The sequence below is a fragment of the Pongo pygmaeus genome, chromosome 5 (assembly GCF_028885625.2).
Source record: "Pongo pygmaeus isolate AG05252 chromosome 5, NHGRI_mPonPyg2-v2.0_pri, whole genome shotgun sequence".
NCBI classification, from domain to species: Eukaryota; Metazoa; Chordata; class Mammalia; order Primates; family Hominidae; genus Pongo; species Pongo pygmaeus.
In genome coordinates this window covers 24,954,742-24,973,718 of record NC_072378.2, presented here as the reverse complement: position 1 = coordinate 24,973,718, position 18,977 = coordinate 24,954,742, and the positions used below count along the sequence as shown (strand labels likewise).

General features: G+C 40.9%; 1 protein-coding gene across 11 annotated transcripts in view; it reads left to right on the top strand.

Annotated features, from left to right (window-relative positions):
• The window catches only part of RIPOR2 (RHO family interacting cell polarization regulator 2), a 236,046-nt gene that overhangs the window by 164,166 nt on the left and 52,903 nt on the right, over positions 1-18,977 (top strand). For all 11 annotated transcript variants that reach the window (XM_054490714.2, XM_054490703.2, XM_063665880.1 and 8 more), the window contains 6 exons: positions 4,432-4,558; positions 6,459-6,614; positions 7,299-7,377; positions 9,369-9,392; positions 11,104-11,157; positions 14,796-14,945. In XM_054490714.2, coding sequence (XP_054346689.2) covers positions 4,432-4,558; positions 6,459-6,614; positions 7,299-7,377; positions 9,369-9,392; positions 11,104-11,157; positions 14,796-14,945 — 590 coding nt within the window. The remainder of the gene's footprint in view (positions 1-4,431; positions 4,559-6,458; positions 6,615-7,298; positions 7,378-9,368; positions 9,393-11,103; positions 11,158-14,795; positions 14,946-18,977) is intronic.

Sequence of the window (18,977 nt, the reverse complement as noted above, 5' to 3'; positions counted from 1 at the left end):
TTAGAGGTAGTTTTTCTGAAAGCTGGGGACAGACCAGGTCTTTGGGACTTCTAGGAAGCCAGGGAACAACCTAAAGATATAAGGCGCTAAGAGGTAGGAGTGGAGTGGTCAATAGGATGACAGTTGATAACGAAGAGGTGCAAGATCAGTTACAACTGAAGAAGAGCTGGGGAAGCTGGAGGAATAGTAGCGAAGAACTACCACCCTTCCATCAGACGTGGGAGCTATGGGGAAGGGAGTGTTTTGTACACTTTTGTCCCTAATACCTCTACACTACCCTGCCCCAACCTCCTGCTTTTATTTCTCCCAGAGCCAGACTTTGTGTGTGCGTGCGTGCTTGTTTTAGGACTCTCCTTAGGCCATGTGCCACCTTTTAGGGGAAATGATGGCAAGATAGAGAGATCTCAGCCTAAACCAGCTCTGGCCAAATTCTTCCTTGATAGATAATGATCATTTCTAAGACTACAAAAGCAAAACAAAACAAAACTGCTCATTCCAGTCACATTCCTAGTAGCCATCAGTTCCATATGTAAATTTAGTGAAAAGTTTCTCGATTTTTTTTTGAGACAGAGTCTCCCACTCTCGCCAGGCTGGAGTACAGTGGTGCAATCTCCTCTCACGGCAGCTGCCACCTCCCAGGTTCAAGCGATTCTGCTGCCTCAGCCTCTGTAATCCCAGTAGCTGGGATTACAGGCACCAGCCACCTTGCCTGGCTAATTTTTGTATTTTCAGTAGAGATGGGGTTTCACCATGTTGGCCAGGCTGGTCTCAAACTCCTGATCTCAGGTGATCCACCTGCCTCGGCCTCCCAAAGTGCTGGGATTACAGGCATGAGTCACTGCACCCAACCATAAATTTAATGAAAAGTTTCTGAGCATTATTCCCCCTCCCAAAGTATTTGACAATCTTAGGATCCCGGACAGACATTTGTTCTGATTTTGAGAACCTTGTTTACCTGTTACAGAAAATGAGGAAGAAGGAAAATTATTTTACAATCTGGTACATATGTTTTACTCTCCAGCGTTTAATTCATTTAATGAAAGAGTTGGAGTTAATTAATTGTAGCAGATTATTTTAACAGAAGTCTTAAATTTGCAATGAACTTGGTATCTTTTTTTTTCTTTTCTTTTTTCTGCCTATCACTAGTGCAACTGATTGTTCAATCAAAACTCCTAAGTCAGTGGCTCTCAACCATTGGTGAACATCAGAATCACCTGGGGACTTTACAAACCTCCCCATACCCAGGTGATATCCCATATTAATTAAACAGTGCCTGGGGATAGGAGCCAGGCATCAGTAGTTTAAACTACCGTGATCCAATGGATAAGGGGGGGAAAATTGGCTTGAAAAATATAATTTCTAAGAGGTATGAGATAATGATATAGTTAAATATTTTGAAAACTCTAAGTTTTTTCCTTTGATCAAAGAGTGTCTGTGATACAACAGATATAATGAACAATAATTTACAAAATAAGATAGAATACTAAAATTTGCCAAATTAAGACGTTAAGGTGGGTGCTTGGTTGTCAAATTGAGTACAGAAAGAATAGAAATATCAAGAAAGCACGATAGTTTATTAGAAGTTTGCGTGGCATACAGTGATACCACAGGCATGCTTTATGAACCTAAGAAAGGTCCCTTTAAAGAAATGTAGACAGATTTCTCAGTAACCAGCAGAGAGCACAGAAGAGAACCTCATTAAGGATTTAAAGGAATTGTTAAATATAGTGAACCCCAAGTTTCTCTTCAAATAATCAGTATGTCAGTACGTTCAGCTCTCTTATTCTTTGATTCTCCATTTTAAAGTTTAACTTTCTGGTTCTCTTCGTCTCCTTGCTCCTAGTTTCAGTAAACAGCATTCCCACCTGTCCTAATCAGTAGTTCACATTTGTTCCCCGGTCACCTGCTCCGTCCTGACTCATCCCGGTCACCTGTTGGACCTGAGTCACCCCTGGTCACCTGCTCTGACCTAAGTCACCTTTAGTTACCTGTTCCTAACCGTCCTTCCTGTCAAACTATCCACTCCACCACTGTGGCTCATACCCCTACTCTCTTTAAAATAGCCAATCAGAATTAGCTTAGACTGTGCGGTCCAACCCTATCCAATAGGGGAACAACATAGCAGTAGGGCCCTGCTTCAGAAATAAGAACTCCTGCCCCTCCCCTGTCCAAGTGTGCTCTCACCATTACTCCATTCGCAAGTTGCACCCTTCTATAGAAGTAAAAATTGCCTTGCTGAGAAAATTAAATTTATGTTCGAGTGCTATTTCCTTGTGGCATCAAAAATTTATTTATAACAGAATTAGGAGTTTTTTGAGCCTTGAGGCTGGGGAGAAGTAACCAGAGAGAACCTTATCTGCACCTGCATTTTGTCTAACCATTTGTGCCCTACATATTACTTTTACTGGTCATACGTACTTCTTCATTACTTCTAAAATTCTGGAGAATGCCCTAAAATGTAAGCTGCTCCTCCCCAGCTAGTGTGGGATTTGCATCTCACCCAAATGAAAGAGCAAGCCGATTGCCAGACCTGTAGCCAAGTGAGTCAGCACCTGTACCTCACAAGAATGCATACAAACTCCAGGGCTGCTCTTTCCTGGAGAGGGAGGGAGGGGATTTAAAAACCTGCAGCAGCATGGGGGAGGAGGCTGTTTGTCCTTCCCTCTCTGGGAAAGTAACTTGCTCAAACTGCCTTCCTTGCTTAGCTGCTTCACGTAGCTTTGAGGAAGGTCTAGTGAAATTGGTCTTTCCATTACATCTGGTTGTACTACCAGAGAGTTCTGCTGTTGTTTTTTAGCTTTTCTTTCTTTTTCATTGAGTCTTTAAAGGGCAATTGTCGACACTCTGCAAACATCCCGATTTGGTGTCTGCCCACTTCGGAGTCTTCAATCTGGGCAGTAACTATTTACCCTTTTTCCTGCTAGCCTGTCCCCCTCTCTGGATTGAAGTCACCTGCTAAGACAGTGGTATGAGCTTTGACTCCTCCTGATCTAAAAGGAATAGAATTACCTAACAGTTCCAGGTTCATCCTTTGGGGGAACTAGCCCTGGGCTTCTGTTCAGCTGAAGTTGTGTTTTGACAATGCTTCTTGGTCTGTTGTGGTAAGTCCTTACAAAAGCCAAGCAAAAGACTAAAATACAGGTTGTGCGCTTTCTGCTGTATTTTCCTCTTACCTTCCCCCCGACCGCCCTTGTGTTCTTATCTAACCTAGATTATCACATCTTTTGTGAGCACTCCCTTTACCCTTCTTACTTTGCACTGTCACAGTAGTGGCACAATCTTAGCTTTCAGAATATTCTTAAAGATAGAAAGGGAGAACTAGTTTAAGTAAGTTCATCTCTAAAGAAACCTGGTGTTTTAGCTTTATGACCCCTAGGTGTAGAATGCCGCCTTAAGACTTGACTGTGTTTTCAGTTTGATGCATGACTTATCTGAAGCTTTGACTTGGCCTATTTGTGTGTTCTTATTGTTGTTGAATGGAGATAAATGTTGCAACAGTTTTCATGTTTTTGAGGGTGGGGTTGAACCTTGTTTTAAAAAAAAAAATTATTGAAGGAAACCTAAAGTGATGGACAATTTTGTGTAATTTATATTTATTTTATTTTCTTTCTTTTTTTTTTTTTTAGACAGAGTTTTGCTCTTATTGCCTAGGCTGGAGTGTAGTGGGGTGATCTTGGCTCACTGCAACCTTCGCCTTCTGGGTTCAAGCAGTTCTTCTGCCTCAGCTTCCTGAGTAGTTAGGATTACAGACATGTGCCACCACGCCCAGCTAATTTTGTATTTTTAGTAGAGATGGGGTTTCACCAGGTTGGCCAGGCTGGTCTTGAACTCCTGACCTCAGGTGATCCACCCGCCTCGGCCTCCCAAAGTGCTGGGATTATAGGCGTGAGCCACCTCACCCAGCTATATTTATTTTCATCTAGGTAGATGGGTATCTTTTTTTTTTTTTTTTTTTTTTTGAGACGGAGTCTTGTTCTGTCGCCCAGGCTGGAGTGCAGTGGCATGATCTCGGCTCACTGCAAGCTCCGCCTCCTGGGTTCACGCCATTCTCCTGCCTCAGCCTCCCAAGTAGCTGGGACTACAGGCGCCTGCCATCACGTCCAGCTAATTTTTTGTATTTTTAGTAGAGATGGGGTTTCACTGTGTTAGCCAGGATGGTCTCGATCTCCTGACCTCGTGATCCACCTGCCTCGGCCTCCCAAAGTGCTGGGATTACAGGTGTGAGCCACCGCGCCTGGCCATAGATGGGTATCTTTTTTATTCTTTTGAGAGTTGAACCCTTCGTCTTCAGGACACTCCATAATAAAGAACCTCACAAGCACTTAACAGTCTCATGGCTTACTTTACAGCCTTTATCATTGTTGACAAGCTTAGTGCATCTTCTGTCTGAACCTGCCTATAAATTGTCATGATCTTTCCACTGTCTTCTAGGACTACCGACCAGACTCCCGGAAATCATGTTGGTAGGATCCCAGTCTTTTTCGCCTGGAGGGCCCAATGGGATCATTAGAAGCCAGTCCTTCGCGGGTTTCAGCGGCCTCCAGGAAAGGCGATCCAGGCAAGTACTGTGTGGTTCTCTCCCGGGATGCAGCTTGTCAAGGAAGTGAACTTTGATGTTGTGAAGAGGGTCTGTGTGCATTCAGCCTCGTCAAACCACCCCCCTGCCACCCCCCATTATTTTAATCTTTTTCATGGAAAGGATGTACTAAAAATTAAGTGCTATAGTTCATTTTCTATCATTTAGAATTCCTCCTGCAAGGATGATGGCTGAGGATTTAGGACAAACTAGTGATATATGCATAGACCTCTCACTACCCCTCCTTCCACCCCTTTTTGAAGCACATTTTCCATTGCATTCAGACTTTGGAGACTATGTTTGCTATGAAATCATGCAGTGGATAATGATTCTGCTTCCGCAGATTGACTCTGGGGAGCAGATGTCATTCAGACAGAGGTTGCCAAAGTTAGTTTTTCTAGTTTCCTGAATCTCCTCTCATCTGAAACAGAACTTAGGGGAACTTAAGAAAGAAAGAACAGATAATGAATAAGCAACATGTAACCAAGTTTATCTTCAGTTTTTCTGTTATCATAAAGGTCTTTGCCCTCTGAGGGGCCCTATGTGCTTTGACCTGTATTGTCCCATTTGTGCACACAGTGATGGCAGAGAGTATAACGAATAACTAACCTGGGAGGGGTGCAGTAGGCACCTTCCGGCCTCGGAGGTCTCGGCTTTCCTACTGATAGCTGGGTCAGTGAGTGGTCTAGCCTCTGCATCTCCTAATTAGATCAGCACTCTGGTTTTAAGTTATCAGATATCCATCTTACCGCTGCAAGCTGTATCCCTGGCACTACTAGAGATGTTGAAATTTTATAAGTTATACCTAATCAGTAATTTACTTCCTGAAAATAAAGCTTTAAAAAAAGCTACATGTATTTTAATGTCATATAGAATTAGCTATTTGTCATGCTTATGGTCCCTTATCGAAAAGGATTTATTCACATCCTCGTTGAATTTCATAGACACTTGTACCTAAAATTGCATAGTGCCTGTATTTTTTTAGTTGGATTAATTCTTCTGCCTGTTTATTATGTCCACCTGGAACACTTTGCCCTTAGCTTCCTATGATGTTTTAGAAAAGCAATACATTTTCACTCAGAATACACATTCCCTGAAGCCAGACTTTGACTCTAGGTAGCCTCTGCCCAACAAAGCTTTCAGGTTTCAGCAGTTAATGAATCTAATACTAAGAAACTAAATGCAGGATGGCTCAGATCTGGGAACATTACCTTCTGCAAAGGACACTAGTGTGAACACAAGATGATTACAAAGACATTTCTTGGTCAAGTGCAGTGGCTCATGCCTGTAATCCCAGCACTTTGAGAGTCTAAGGCTGGAGGATTGCTTGAAGCCAAGAGATCAAGACCAGCCTGGGCAACATAGCAAGACCCCATCTCTACAAAAAAAGTTTTAAAAAATTATCCCAGCACTTTGAGAGGCCACAGCAGGAGGACTGCCTGAAGCTAGACCCTATCTCTACAAAAAAAAAAAAAAAAAAATTAGCCAGGCGTGGTGGTGCATGCCTGTGGTCCCAGTTCCTTGGGAGGCTGAGGCAGGAGGACCACTTGAGCCCAGGAGTTCAAGGCTGCAGTGAGCTATGATCAGACCACTGCACTTTACCCTGGGCACCAAAGTGAGACCCCCTCTCTTTAAACAACACCAAACTATTTAGCTGGGTGTGGTGGCACATGCTACTTGGGAGGCTGAGGATCACTTGAGCTCATGAGCCCAGGAGTTCAAGGCTGCAGTGAGCTATGATCACACCACCACACTCCAGCAGCCTGGATGACAGAGGAAGATTTTATCTCTAAAACAAATAAGTAAATAATAGAAGACATTTTTCTTTGGTCAAATCCTTTTGGATGCCCAATCCTCACAATTTCTTCTGTTCTTTCCATAGGTGTAACTCCTTTATTGAAAATTCCTCCGCTCTCAAGAAGCCTCAGGCCAAACTGAAGAAAATGCACAATTTAGGACACAAAAACAACAATCCCCCCAAAGAGCCTCAACCTAAAAGGGTGGAAGAAGTCTACAGGGCCTTGAAAAATGGACTTGAGTAAGAACTTGAACCTGATAATGTACTTTAAGGAAAGACCCAAGGGGTCAGAGAAAAACTGGTCTTATGAGATCATTTTTTAGATGTCTATTTCTGTAGGAGGTATTTTATTCTTGTACCACAATTAGGGAAGCCTGACATAAGTCCCAGAGATGGGAAATATATTGGTATTCCACATCATATTCATAATATTGATGGAGACCTGGAACCCTGTGCAGTATTGAGTTTCACTTAAACAATGATGGACAGGCATATCCATTCTAGAGACTGCTGAAGAAGGGTTCTGAAACCTCCCTGATATCTTACAGGGATTGTGAACCCAGAATAAGACTTTCCTAGTGTGCAATGGGACGTTCACTATTTGTTCTATTTGACTAGATAGAATTCTGTGAGGCCAGAGCCAGGGCTGACTCTACAGACATCTTGCCCCTTGCCTCCCCATTGGTTTTTCTTTTCTCAACTTTCAGCCTTTTTCTCCTTTTCCACTTTCCCAGCTGGATAGTATCCAGTGCCACTGCTAGAGCTTTCAAAATGTTGAAAGATTGGGAAAATACGAAGCCTCCTCCCCAACTACAGAGCAAAGTTCAATTCTTAATCCCCTTTGAGAAGGAAAAGTCAGCAACAGCACCAGATTCCACTTAACAGGCACAGAGATTACGATTACATCTTGTCTTATCTTTGCAGTGAATATCTGGAGGTTCACCAGACGGAGCTGGACAAGTTGACAGCTCAGTTAAAAGATATGAAAAGAAACTCTCGCCTGGTAGGTACTATCCAATCATTATGATGTTAACACTGTTCTTTTCAGCCAAATAGCTTCTTTTACTGGATGGGGCTGGGGAGGAACGTTTAAGAAAAGCAGATCCAAGGGGCAGAGTACTATCTGCATTCCCCAGTATGTCTTAGAAGGAAAAAGAAGGGTATGTTTTCTTCTTAATGTGTTCTACTTAATACTTTTCAATATTTTCCCAGCATGTTTATGAGATCATTTTTTAAATATATATCTTCATGAAACTTTATAATCAGGAAAAACATTTTTAATGTCCTCTACCACCCTCCCAAATACTATAAGGAAATGAAAAGTTGAAGTTTTCCTAGCATATTATTAGTACATACAGAATTTGGGTCCAGGCATGGTAGCTCATGCCTGTTATCCCCACACTTTGGGAAGCCAAGGTGGGAGGAACGCTTGAGGCCAGGAGTTCGAGACCAGCCTGAGCAATAAAGTGAGACCCCCGTCTTTGTTTTTAAAAAATATAAAAAATTAATATAAATAATTTGGAATCTAGAACTTTTACTATGTCTCCAATTTTTTAAAAATATAATCAGCAAAATCAGAGAGGGAAAAGAGGCTCAAAGGTGTAACCACCATGAGAAGTTAGAGTTCTTAGACCAGATCAAGTACATGTTATGTTGCAAATTTCTTGTATTCTAATGAATCTGTGAGGACTTGCGTGATTGAAGAGGTGGTTCTAATGTCTACACTATTTTAAATGATTTTGTTCAACTTTACATATTATACCTCACTGTTTCAAGAAATCAGCCCAAGAAAACTCAACATATTCCTAGGAGGTGCAGCTAGACATTCATAGCTGCTGCCTTTTTCTTTTGTAGGAAATGTGCCCAAATGTATACTGTTGTCCTTTTCAAAGGCTTAGAGATTCAAGGCTTTATCGATGTTAAAAATTTTTATGTTCTACTAATGTTAGAATATAAATTGCCTGCATCTATGTGGAACCCCTGTGTCAGGGCTTTCAGAGCTGGTGAATGCCCTTGACCATCCTCAGTAGCTGCAAATGTCCCTCCCGGAAAACAACGGTGAACGAATGCAGGGGCTTCTGCCAAGACCTCATGTTCCATAAAAATCCTTCAATTGGAGGATACAAGGATAGTGCACTGATTGTACTATGATACTGTGAGCACACAAGAAATGAGCTGGCTTTAAAAACAATTTGAGAAAAGCTTATCACAGCCTCAAGAACTCTTCTTAAGGCCTGGTGTGGTGGCTCACGCCTGTAATCCCCAGCACTTTGGGAGGCTGAGGCAGGTGGATCACCCAAGGTCAGGAGTTCAAGACCAGCCTGGCCAACATGGTGAGACCCTGTCTCTACTAAAAATACAAAAATTAACTGGGTGTGGTGGCAGGTGCCTGTAATCCCAGCTACTCGGGAGGCTGAGGCAGGAGAATCGCTTGAACCAGGGAGGCAGAGGTTGCAGTGAACCGAGATCGCACCGCTGCACTCCAGCCGTGGCAACAAGAGCGAAACTCTGTCTCAAAAAAAAAAAAAAACTCATCTTAAATATCAATTTTATTTGTTTAGACAGCGAGGCAGGTATTTTTAAACACATATGCTACTGCTATGTTTTGTATTCATACCATTTATTTTAAATTTTTTTTAATGACCATGAATTTACATGCCCCTCAATAGGTAGGACGGGAGCGCTCAAAGCAAGTGAAAAATTTAAAGATCCCAAGGGGCAGGGAGGATGGCATGCAATGCTAGAAACAGACTGTAAATAAATGTCAGCTCTTAAGTGTACTCTTACTGGTACTTAAATAACCCAAGTTTTTATTCTTTTAAAGCAAAATAACCCAAGCTTTTATTCTTTTAAAGTAAAACATCCAGTAGAATTTTGTAGGGCTGATCATTATTTCCACAGATAATGTGGAAATGTGGGCTAAATCATTCTGTTAAGATGCGTAACCTTTTGAAGGATGATGTTTAAATGCAGATATTCCTTTTTTTATTGTAGGGTGTGCTGTATGACCTAGACAAGGTAAGTTGCCATTCTGTGTTGGGGTGCTAATAAGAAAAAAATTCTGCATCCTTGCTGGGCACGGCGGCTCATGCCTGTAATCCCAGCACTTTGGGAGGCCGAGGTGGGTGGATCACTTGAGCCTAGGAGTTTGAAACCTGCCTGGGCAATGTGGCAAAATCCCATCTCTACCAAAAAAAGAAATACAAAACATTATCCAGGCATGGTGGTGTGTGCCTGTTGTCCCAGCTACCCAGGAGGCTGAGGTGGGAGGATCACCTGAAGCCGGGAGGTCGAGGCAGCAGTGAGCCATGATTGCACCCACTGCACTCCAGCCTGGGTTGAGAGAGCAAAACCTGGTCTCAAAAAATAAAACTCTGCATCCTTGAGAAGTCAATAGGAGACCCTCTTAGAGACAGTAAAATCCTAGAGAACTGATAGTTTTTTGAATCCTGGAAAAATGCATACTTTTGTCTAATGAGGATAATGAATAAGTACTGTGATCTATAGATTAAATAAAGTGTTTAAGGTCACTTCCATAAAAATGCCACTGGGTTGTAGTGGTTTTATAAGTTTAAGAACTTCCCAAGCGTTTGCAGGCCTTTACCTGTGTTGTCTCTGAATATAAATCACTATACTTCATCTAATCTGAGTCATTGTTGATTAGAAAATGCACCATTATTTCATGTGCCATGAAGAGAAAAAAAGGATTCCAGTTAAAATCTGACGGTTGTTTCATTTCACCTAAAATTTGTATTTTATAGTTATCAAGAAAACTGTTAGGTCTATTTAGACACAGATTTTTTTCTCTTTCTTTTTAAAAAAATTTATATACGATGCTGCTCCATGCGTTTCTATGTGCACAATAATTTTATTTCAATGCTGAATCATAGTGTGTTCTTTTTGAAGACATTTTAAAAGGCAATTAAATGCATATAATAATAATTACAACTCAAAGAGATGACACATGAACAACTATGATTATCTTTGATCTTGTACAGGCAGCTGTCTGCCAGTAGCAATTGTAAAATGCACCCCAATTTCAGAGACACTAAAATGTGAATGGGAAAAAAAACCAATCTTAGAAGATAAAATATATTATTATGAAGAAATTTAAATATACTCCAATATGATACTGTTCTGTCAGAATCTAATGACTTCCATTGGATTGGCCTTTCTTTATGTTAAACACAAGGATTCCGATAACTAATTCAAGTTCACATCTCAGAATATTTATTCAATATTAAAAAAATAAATTTCCAGGGTCAGGCATGGTGGCTTATATCTGTAATCCCAGCACTTTGGGAGGCCAAGGCAGGTGGATCACCTGAGCTCAGAAGTTCAAGACCAGCCTGGTCAACATGGAGAAACCCTGTCTCTACTAAATATGCAAAAATTAGCCAGGCGTGGTGGTGGGCACCTGTAATCCCAGCTACTTGGGAGGCTGAGGCAGGAGAATCACTTGAATCCAGGAGGCAAAGGTTGCAGTGAGCCGAGATCGTGCCATTGTGCTCTAGCCAGGGCAACAAGAGCGAAACTTCGTCTCAAAAAAAAAAAAAAAAATCCAAATTGGTATTAGAGAATCTCTAAAATAGCGTCAAAGATAGAAGGAAAGGGGAAATATATTGGATTTTCTAATACTTTTGAGTATGATATAATCAAGATATTCTCACAAGCCTAAGTCAATTGAACTATAAATGACTGTACTTTTTCAAACTTCTTTTAATTCCAGCAAATTAAAACAATTGAAAGATACATGAGACGCCTGGAGTTTCACATAAGTAAGGTAACTGAAATTCCTGTTCTCGTTGCCTGTTTTTCAGTTCTGTTGCTAATCAAATACACCTTTGGCCTGAGCGTAGTATCTAGTGCATGGAGAACTTCCTATCCAATTGACTCCTAAGCTGACTAGCAATTAAGTCATCAAGTGGGCACCAAAGATGGAGGAACAACAAGAATGGAAGGCCTGGTGGCCCAGCACAGTTTTGGCTCTACCTCAGTTCCACAAACATTTATTAAGTGCTAAGTAACAGGCACAGTTACTTCCAGCCTCAGTGTAGTGTGCTTAGAGATAAACTATCAATCAAACTAACCCTACAAAAAACTTCATGTTTGCCTAACTTTACACTCTGGTTCCACATAACACTTGGTGCCCTATAAACTTCTTCATGAAGGCCTTATAACTACCAAAAGACGGCTGTCTCAGCGCCTCCCTCAATCTCTCTCAAGCCCTTGGCTCTTTCCACTCTCCCTCATATGGCATGGTTTTCAGGTGCCATTTTATCCCTCTCCCCTAGATGTGCACTAGTTTGTCAGTGTCCCTGACACCCAGCCCTGAACTCTATAGTTCACTGGTGCTCCAGTGAGGCTATCACCCTCTTGTTCTGGGCACTATCAGGAGTTATTGTTGCCAGCTAGAAAATATTTACCTTTAGAGGCAGCTAAATCACACCATTATCAATTCCTGTTTGTCTGTATCCATCAGCCTCTCTTCCAAGTGGGGAGCCTGGGAGTTTTAGCAGATCTCTCTAAGAGTCAGAAGCCCTAGGTTCTATTCCCAGCTCTGCCACATACTCACTTGCTATGTCATCTGTGTGAATCTTGGCTTTCCACTCTGTGAAGTGGAGCTGGGGAGGTGCACAGATTTGATCTACATGATCCTAAGAATCCTTTTCCGTTTAAAATTCTAGGATGATTTGTATGTATGGATACACATGTATATGCTACTGCCTTCGTACATTCTTGCTTTGAAAGATATTTACTACCTAGGCAAATCTGAAATTGCTCCTATTTCTGCTAAGCTCAATAAATAAAACAATGACACCCATCAGAAGGTATTTATGTGGCAGGCAAGCTTTAACATATTATTGTTTAATTCAAAAAACAGCAAGAAAACAATCAGTATTAGGTAAGGGTATATTTATCAATCTTGCATCAATGGTTGTTAGATACAACAATCCCAGTGGTTTTCAAAGGTCAGTGGTACTCTTTCTGTTTGCAACATCTTATATTCAGATGCCTAACAAATTATATGTAATTGAATGATTCAATTAATCAGTTTATTTAATGAGCCACTGCTGACTGATAGATAAGATAAATGCTTGCCTACAAATGGCTTTCTGCTAAGGTGACTACATAGGTATACTTTATCCAAAAGTTTAATTCCATTTGACTAGGATAGGTTGATATATAAGCAAAAATAAAGAATAAACTTTCTCGCTACACAAAGTAATAGATTAAGTCATTATGGCTATACCGATGGTCCTGTGAGCACTGTCTCCTTATTGAAAGGATAACAAGCTCAGAAACTTTGACGTACCCACTAGTAGGGAAAAGGGTTGCAGGGGCAGTTCCCCAGAAGACCACATGGGTGACATAGCCTGACCTGCATTGGAAGAGATATTAGCACTTGGGTTTCTAAGAGTTTTGTGGGGATCTCCCACATCAGAACAATTTGCAATGTTTATTTAAAATTTCAGATTCCTGGCCCAGCCCTAACCTACTGAATCAGCATCTCAGAGTGGGGCCTGGGCATCAGCATTTTAACAAGCTCACCAGATGAGGCTTAGCTTTAAAGCATGGAAACCACACTCTATGCCAACCATCAGCCAAAAGATGTCATCAGCAGATAGGACACTCCTTGAGTCTTATATCTCTCTCTTAATCAGAGATAAATCCATTGACCCTGAAGATTAAAGATGATTCTTTTCAGTTTGGGCATTCTTCTCAGCAGAGTTGAGTGCATTGTTGAAGTAAATAGCAACAAAGAATCCTTTAATCAAGAGAATAATTTTTAGTCTCTTAATGTTTGCATTCTAAGCTAAGTGTCATTGATATCTGTGTAGAGAAAGCAATTATGGAAAATTGTACTCCTCAAACAGGTTATAGTAATGCTTTTTAGTGAGCAGCCAAAAGTTTGCCTTCAGAACAAAAGGGGACTCTTAAACTCTGAAACCTGGTATATACATCTCCACCTTCTTCTGGATCTATAGTTAAGCTTCCTTTTTGAAGAAACAAAATTCATACTGAAATGAAAATTCAAATAGTGCTCGGTAAGTGTGCCTCCCAAAAGCAATAGGTTTTATTAGCTTTTGACAATGCCTGATGATATTGTTGTTTGTTATCCGCCTGAAAATTCTTGTAGTTAACAGCAGTCAGTTAAAGATAGTACCAGACTTATAGAGATAAATATCATTAGGAATAACTTTAGAACAGGTTTTATTTTTCAGCTAAGCACAATGAGGTGCACCTGTAGTCTTAACTACTTGGGAGGTTGAGACAAGAGGATCACTTGAGCCCAGCAGTTAGACACCAGCCTGAGCAACATAGCAAGACCTCATCTCAAAAAAAAAAAAAATTTCAACCCTAGCACTACTGGCATTTGGGGATAATTCTCTGTTGCAGGAAGCTGTCCTCTGTATTATAGGATGTTTAGCAGCATGGCTGGCCTCTACCCACTAGATGCCAGTAGACCCCTGGGGGTCAAAATTGCCTTGGGTTGATTGAGAATCACTGCCTTAGAAGAATTAGCTGATTATCAGGCTTATATGAGTATAAAATCAATAGTCATTTGAAAAGGGTATATTGTTATTATTTAGAAGCGTAAGTGTAGATGTGTAGCAAAAGACAAGTTCATTTATATTGCTTCTTTTTTTGTAATTGTCATATAATTTACATGAAAGAGTTGAGTTCTTAAGTGTTCAGTTTGATATATTTAGACAATTGTGTTTTACCCTAATTGAAGAATAACTTTTTCTCTTTACAGTTGAGCCAAGACTTTACAAAAATTATCTTCAATATATATCCCCAAGTTACTTTATGAAACACTAAATCTGGATATGTAAATATCAGGATTACAAATCCTAATATTGTGACACTACCTCTTAAAGTGATATTAGCCTAGGATACTACAAAGTTTTCACTTTGGTATGAAATTGTACAAACCCTTTCAGTGTTTGTTCTATATACAGAAGGCTCTCATCTTCCTTATTTAATACTTACAGTCTTATTTAATACTTACTTAATTATTTTTATTATTTAATACTTATTTAATTATTTAATACTTATTTAATACTTACAGAAGGCTCTCATCTTTCTTATTTAATACTTACAGTCCACCCATGGACCCGCAAAGTCACCTAGGAGTCATTTTAAACAACTCCAATGATAGCCTCAAACAATGCAAGAGAGGCATTTCCCTTTTGCATAATTTGAAAACAGGATTAAAGCAAAATCTGTTTTGAGACAAAATGTATCACAGTGGCTACAATAAAAACGGTTGGTCCCTATGTAAAAGGATAATACTTCTACAGGATTCTCTTTGTAGAGGTCAGAAATATAAAGTAAATTAAGCATGTAACAATGATCTATGTATTTTCTTTCAAGCCTGACATTTATTTCTGTTTCCTGTTTTGATTCTGGCAGGTAGATGAACTCTATGAAGCTTATTGTATCCAGCGACGCCTCCAGGATGGTGCCAGCAAAATGAAGCAAGCCTTCGCAACATCCCCTGCCAGCAAAGCTGCCCGGGAGAGTCTGACAGAGATCAATCGGAGCTACAAGGAGTACACAGAGGTATAACTCACTAACCTGCTTAAGTTGCCGAATCCCATCTGTCCTGGTGTGAATTGTTGGTAATTGCCAAGAACAAGGGAAACAGTAACCCACAACCTCGTTCTACCCTCTAGAAAGATAGGTTTTACTGTTAGCCTAAAAAGTATGCAAGAAAGGCAATCGGTAGAATTGCTTAAAATGAATGAATAAGCTGGGAGTGGTGGCACGTGCCTGTAGTCCTAGTTACTCAAGAGGCTAAGGCAAGAGCATTGCTTGAGCCCAGGAGTTCGAGGCTGCAGTGAGCTACGATCGCGCCACTGCACTCCAGCCTGGGTGACAGAGCGAGGCCGCATCTCTAAAATAAAATAAAATGAATGCATAAGCCACATTGCCCTGACTTGTGTCATTTAAACACACTTCTAAATATTCTAGTGTAAATCGAGCCTAGTTTTATCCCTGGAAGTGGAGCAGACCCTATGGTTCAGATAGCTACACTGGATGTCAGTGTTGGATCAGTAACCCTCTGCCTACAATGTTTTTTTTAATTGTGAGAAATTTTTATCATAAAGGAGCCAAGATTAAGAACCGTGAACAGAAGTGTGCTTTCCTGGTTTCCAACTCCCTGGGGCCCAAGCATCTGACATAGAGAGGTCTTCACTCCTCCTGGGGTCACCTAATACCAATGTCTTTGATGAAATGACTAAATTATTAAAGCAGCACTCCTCACTATCCCATGAGTCTTTGTTCAGGGATCAGATTTCATGAATGAAGTCATCAGCCTGTAGAGGGTCTGTTGGACAATTCCCAGAGCTGAGCATCTGTCTCAGCCCTGGGATCAGAGGGACAGCTTGGATGACTGTCAGTAGGATCCCTTTGTGTGTACACTCCCATGTTGCCTCTTGTCTAAACCAAGTTTCTCTCTTTATTTGACTTAAAGCAGAGCTTCTTTACCTAAGTTCCTCCTTTAGAATAATTTTTTTATTATTTTTTGAGAGATGGAGTCTTGATTGATCAGCTGGAGTGCAGTGGCACAATGTTGGCTCACCTCTGCCTCCCGGGTTCAAGTGATTCTCCTGCCTCAGCTTCCCAAGTACCTCTCCTGCCTCAGCTTCCCAAGTAGCTGGGACTACAGGCGTGTGCCACCATACCTAGCTAATTTTTGTATTTTTAGTAGAGACGGAGTTTTACTCTACGTTGGCCAGGCTGGTCTCGAACTCCTGACCTCAGGTGATCCACTCGCCTCTGCCTCCCAAAGTGCTGGGATTACAGGCATGAGCCACCAAGCCCGGCCTAGAATAATGTTCTTTAAATGCATAAAATAAAATACATAGGAATTGAAAAGAAGAAAATATACTGAAATACAGTTATTTCAATATCATCAGCACAGTTTTCAAAATATTTCAAAAGTCAAATATGTGACATAGTTCTATGCTGTTGCTTTATTAACACATCAAATTACAAGATCTAGTAGTGGCTCTAATAACTACTGAAACATCAAAGTAATGAAAATTATAAATGATTTTTTAAAAAGTTATCTGCAATAAATGATGTGACATGAACATATATGTGATTTCTATCAGTGTCAAAGTCACAGGTATGGCTAATACTGCTGTGGCTTGTTTTCTACCTTCATCATACCTAAACATGTTTAATTTCAGTTAAATGATAGTGAAAATAAAGATCTGACTCTTCCTACCCTCCCCCATCTACTTTATAGACCTGCAGATTGAAAATCCCTGGCCTAGAAGCAATCCTAGTTCACGAGACCCCATTTCTACAGATCTCTGAAATCAGGAGAGCTGTTTCCAATTATAAAGGATGTTTATAGGACAAACGCAGATAACTGACGAGCAGAATGCAGAGGCTGCCTTTGTTGGCATATTTGCAGGTCATTTCAGACACAGCCACCCTTGATCAAGTGCCAGGGCATGGCATCATGACCTTGCTCACAAATTCCAAGACATAGAGTGCAATTTAAACTGTCCTAGAGAAGAAAGAAGTCTAGGACTTCTGTAGCCGCATACCTCATTTGGTATCAGGTGGTTTTATATCCTCATGGCCGGGTGCAGTGGCTTATACCTGTAATCCCAGCACTTTGGGAGGCCAAGGTGGGAGGTTCACTTGAGGTCAGGAGTTCAAGACTAGCCCGGCCAACTTAGCAAAACCCCGTCTCTACTAAAAATACAAAACTTAGCCTGGCGTGGTGGCGGGAACCTGTAATCCCAGCTACTCAGTAGGCTGAGGCAGGAGAATCACTTGAACCTGGGAGGCAGAGGATGCAGTGAGCTGAGATGGCGCCGCTACACTCCAGCCTGGGTGACAGATAGAGACTCTATCTCAAAAAAAAACAAAAAAACAAGAAAGAAATATATCCTCACATAACCACAAAAGCCAGGATTTTATTATGATGACGGTTTAAAATGAGGATTTAACAATGCAGTCAAGGTGGTTCAGGAGCTTTTGCGTGTATAGCAATGTTCATCAGTGGCTGTGGGGGATGGGGGGGGGGGTTGCCGGGCGGTGGGAAGAGGAAAATTTTTGACTGTGGATGTCCTCAAGACTTAACCTAGCTGCTCTCACGTTTTTCAGAGATACTGGTAGCAATCCTGACATGTATGATAGCATAGTTGATATTTCTGGAAACTGTGTTTCTTCACAGAGGTGCCCAATACTCTGAGGAAGTAAATTGGTTTATAATACTGAGGCTTTGTTTTCAAGGCTTTCAAGCTACACAGAGCTCAGACTTCAGGAAGTTTTCCCCAGCCTTGCTAGCTAGTTCAGGTAGTGAGAACTTGCAAGGGAAAAAGCAATGCCATTCTCTTTGCATCCCATGAGAGTGATCATTTGGAGCAGAACAAAGAAATATAGAAGAATCAGAACCTCTAGGCTGAGGTCCTCAGCATACAGAATTTAAATGGAAGCAATACCAGCCTGCACTAATCAAGCTGGCCATGCTTTTGTCAGTGAGGCCACCCTCGAACCCCTAGCCTTGTGGGAGGCTGGCAACTGAGGGAGAAGCCTGCAGACATCACCCTGCATCAAGCTTCAATGGAGACTGCTGCTTAGCATAGCAGAGGCAGCATCCAGATTGTAAGCTGGTCAATCAGAAGGGCCTCCCTGGGGATGGCCCGTGGCCACAGCACTTTCCCTTTTCATTTCTAACTGCAGTTGTTCTATTTAGGTCCTCAGGTATTGAGGAAGTAGGGTGAGGGTAGTTATGTATCTAACCACATGCACAGATGGTGTTACTCCTTCTCTCTATCCTGTTCCTTCAACATCAAAGAGAAGACCCTTGTCAGACCCAAAAATAATTTTTGGGGTGCTGTGACTTTGCAGTAGGAAGTCCGCCTTACTCACTTGAGCAGAATTCAGCCCTTGTGCTCTTTTGGCCCCAAATTTTTATTAGGAAAAACTTCAAACCTATAGAAAAATTGAAAGACTAGTACATTGAACACCATATGCCTTTATCTAGATTTACCAATCGGTAATATTTGGCCATATTTGCTTTCCCTCTCTCTCATATGATCAAATCCCCCTCAAGTCATTTGTCAGATAGACATCATGACATTTCACCCCATATGTATTTTAACCTGTATCTCTTTTTAAAATTTATTTGTAATTGGCAAATAAAAACTACATATTTATGGTATACAACATGATGTTTTGAAGTGTGTATACACAGAAATATGTAATACAATGGCTAAATCAAGCCAGGGATCTCTTAATAGTAACCTATGGAATATCTACATTTCCTACATAACCGCATGCCATTACCACAACCAAGAAAATTGACAATCATCCTATAGAATTATATAACATATTGTCCATTTTCAAGTTTTCCCTATTTGGATCAATAATGTCTTTTATAACTGTTTTGATTTATTTACTTTCAAATCAGGATATTATCAAGGTTAAGCAGACTACCCCACATTCTGAACGTGTCTATTTTTGATATAACCTGACTTGCTCATCTATGCCCTAAATTTCCTGTACACTAAAAGGTGGGCTTAGACTCAGATCAAACATTTTGTCAAGAATATTTCTTAGGCTGTG